The sequence below is a fragment of the Aedes albopictus genome, chromosome 1 (genome assembly GCF_035046485.1).
Source record: "Aedes albopictus strain Foshan chromosome 1, AalbF5, whole genome shotgun sequence".
NCBI lineage: Eukaryota > Metazoa > Arthropoda > Insecta > Diptera > Culicidae > Aedes > Aedes albopictus.
Genome location: NC_085136.1, coordinates 93,700,027 through 93,703,481, shown reverse-complemented (window position 1 = coordinate 93,703,481; position 3,455 = coordinate 93,700,027). Strand labels below are relative to the sequence as shown.

At 43.6% G+C, this 3,455-nt stretch overlaps 1 protein-coding gene across 4 annotated transcripts; it reads left to right on the top strand.

Moving 5' to 3' along the window:
• The first annotated feature begins 889 nt into the window (after positions 1–889).
• Positions 890–2,001, top strand: LOC134285312 (uncharacterized). 4 transcript variants are annotated; one of them, XM_062845877.1, is made up of 3 exons: positions 890–1,326; positions 1,394–1,746; positions 1,812–2,001. In XM_062845877.1, exons 1-3 carry the CDS (start codon positions 1,219–1,221, stop codon positions 1,930–1,932), a joined length of 582 nt encoding a protein of 193 aa, XP_062701861.1. In that variant the 5' UTR covers positions 890–1,218; the 3' UTR covers positions 1,933–2,001. The 4 variants fall into 4 exon arrangements, with proteins under 4 accessions (XP_062701861.1, XP_062701870.1, XP_062701878.1 ...); XM_062845886.1 differs by having other exon boundaries at positions 892–1,326; positions 1,394–1,740; XM_062845894.1 differs by having other exon boundaries at positions 893–1,326; positions 1,394–1,718.
• The last annotated feature ends 1,454 nt before the right edge of the window (positions 2,002–3,455 follow it).

The following is a 3,455-nucleotide window of genomic DNA, read 5'->3' as shown; positions in this document are numbered from 1 at the left end:
GTGGGAGGTATTCTTGAAGCATTTCTTGGAACAAACCCTGAAACAATCACTGTCGGAACCCAGCAAGATGCCCATGGAAGAATTCACCAAGGAGAAACTCCTGGAGAAGTCCCTTAAGAAATTTCTGAAGGAATCTCTGTAGAAAATCCTGAATAAATACCTAAAGAAATTGTTGAAGTTGTCCTTGAAAGAATTCGTAAAACAGTCCCAGGTATTTCGCCCTTAGCATGACGTTTGTTTGAATCGAATACTAGTGGAAATTCGTGTAGCAGTAGCATATAACTGCACTCTATAGCAGCATATTAAAATTATTTGGTAAAATTTTATGATAAGATTGAGAGAAATATTTGGCGAAATTTCCTGTGGTTTTCGAGTGACAAGGTTCGATAATTGTGGAAAAAAACTTTAATGTTTAGAATAATTATTTTTTCTGGAACTCTGAATAATTGATAAACTTTAAATTGGCTCGAATTAGAAAAAAAATCTGTCGGCCAGGGGGGGGGGGGGGGGTATCACGCCAACAATGTTGATGATGATATTGATTTTCACGGCCTTGGACGTTCGCATCTGTCAAATTTTCTTTCATAAAATCAGCCCGTAAAATGGACTATACGTACACGGAACCGCCAAACTACCCAAAATTGAGTTCTTTTGACGCAATCCCATAGTTCCGCCCAATAAGCCAAATTTGAGTAAATCGATTAAACTCACACTAGGTAAATTGCCTTTACCTCCAGCAAAAAAATATACTTAAGAGTAGGTAAATTCAACCCAAGACCCCCCCTCATTCAACCCAAATTTAAGTATACCTACATTTACTCAAAATTGGCTTATTGGGCTCAAGGACTCCCATTGGGTAGACGCATCTCTGTTTGTTTTTGACAACATCGGTGAAGGAAAGAGAGAAAACAACCTAATTTTGGGTAACTAGTTTATTCGATATACTCAGCTTTGAGTAAAATCGACCCAAAAATTAGGTAGTTTGATTTCTCCGTGTAGGTATTTCAGAGCATTTTTGCTCGTTCTTTTAGGTTCTTTTGAGCCGTGTCATATTATCTAGATGGCCATGGAAACGAGTTCAATTTCTGTCCGGTAAACACTGTCATCGACATCACACAAACGTCAATTTAAACTTGTTCACAACTCCATCGAGCTCCAACGCAGTAACGATTCCCTAATATTGACAGTCATTACTGTTTTTGTCAACGGGAAAGCCATATGGATTTCTGTGAGCCGGAAGTAGTTTCCTGCACGATGAAAGGTCATCTGGATCTTGTAGCACTGCATCAGAATCTGTCGTTGCCAGCAGCAGCCCAATCGCTATCGGTAAAATTATTCACTAGACTCTTCTTTCTAACTATGAAAAATAATACCTCTCTTTTCCTTGGAGCAGCTGAATTTCAATGACAGTCGAATGCAAGACGACTCACTCCTGGGATGTTCCCTTTCATCCATCGAGGTCAGTCAGGAAAGCACAAGCGATCGGCAAACTTGTTGCTGCCGGCATAAATCCACTGATAAAAGGATCCAGCAACTGGAGCATGAGAATACCGAACTGCGATCGCTACTGGAGCAACTGCTGACGGAAACGAAACACCAAATGGAAGAGATGAATCGGCACCAGATAGAAATCGAATGCCTCCGAGAACAGCGAGCGATGTTGCTGGGAGGACCGCTGCACAAATTTCCCAACGGACAAAGACTCAAAGACTGTTTCGGTGAGGAGTTGGAAACGATTGGGTTAGAGTCGGTGATTTTGAGTTTACTTTTGCCTTCATGAGGGGCTTAGCTTTAATTATTTTCTATTCCAGGGAACATGAACCGCTGAGAATGTTTATAGTAAACGGGAGATTCAGGTTCGAAGAAATGCGAAAGTGGAAGCGGTATGGCGAAAAGGATCGGAAGTCGTCCGTCCGAAGGTATCATATGTGATGTTTCTGAATTGGTATGGAAATTCCGTAAGTAATAAAAATTAGCAATGCAACAAACCTTGCATAGAAACACTGGTCTATGCATTAAAAGAAATGTATTAATGTGGGAGATAAGGTCTCTTAAAAGTCCAATGTCACCATAAACTTGTTATTCATCGTCTAATGTTTGGCAAGAAAACAATCAAGTGACAATCTGTCACTCAAGTTCCTCCATCCCATTTCTTCATCCAGTCAGCTTTAATTCCAAACTTCCGTTTCGGCAATGCGTCACCAACCGTCGGCAACCGTCGTCAGCATTGACCCTAACCTTACCGGTCTGTCAACAGACCCTCACACTCGCAGCAATTGGGCGCCTCTCGTGCCTACGCCCCAGATTAACGAGTCATTCTTACCCGCAACGACATAGGTAGCTGAAGTTCATCCATCGTTACCTCCTCTAGCTCCAGCTGCCCACGGTTCTCCACTCAACCTCAACACAACAGCAGAGCATTTGATTTTGAAAGCCCAACGCGCGGCGGCCACGCACCGCAACCCGTCCGAAGTTATTCACATGACCCGCTAACCGTGACCTAAGATCAACTTGCTACACATGCGCACCCAAGTGTATCTCGGCAACAAGCGGTGCGGTGAGCCCTTTGAAAGTGCAAGTAGCTTTTTTTCATTCTCTCCTCTACTGTTGCGCTATCATAAACACTGACACCATCTCCCACGCCGAACAGCTCGAACTTTTGGCCACGTGAGAGACGTTGGTTGGTTGTAGCTCATGCAAGTTCATACGTACCTATGCTTGTTTCGGATGTGGCATAGACCTTAATTTGCAGCAGCAGCGTGAAAGTCTCTAGCTAGAACATTGACTGGCCGCTGCAGTTGCCGCCGTCGCCGTCATTGATAAGAACGACTTTGTTATTAATGGCTGTTGCGTGCGCTAATGCGGATGGCCGTCGATCAGAGGAGATGGTGTACTAGACGGCCCGAATCGATTAGCCGAGATTCGCGACAAATATGAAAAGAACATGCTTCTCACACCCAATTATGGGTTCAGCTGTGAGTTCACGTTCACATTTTTCATTAAACATCATACCGGTTTTTAAGGTATGTTTAAGATTTGTGTCATCAACAGGGGACATTTCAGGGTTTGGTCGGATCTCGTGACGTACCTTTCGGAGAGAGGTACCAAATCAAGTATCGGGAAACCCTTGACTTGGGGGGACACATTTCGGGACAGTGGTTTGAGAACAAAGTTTTGGTTTTCAGTTCAATTGCTTCCAGCAGTTTTTGAAATAATGGCAGATTTTTTTTCTTCAACGAATGGCCACACATAGTTGCTATCGGTAACATTCCCTAGGGTCGGAAAAGAAATGTTTTCTGGACGTCTTCTGGACGTTCTCTGGATGTCTTCTGGTCGTCTGCTGGACGCTTTCTGAACGCCTTCTGGACGTCTTCTGGACGTTTTCTGGATGTCTTCTGGACGTCTTCTGGACGTCTCTGGACGTCTTCTGGACGTCTTATGGACGTCTTCTGGAC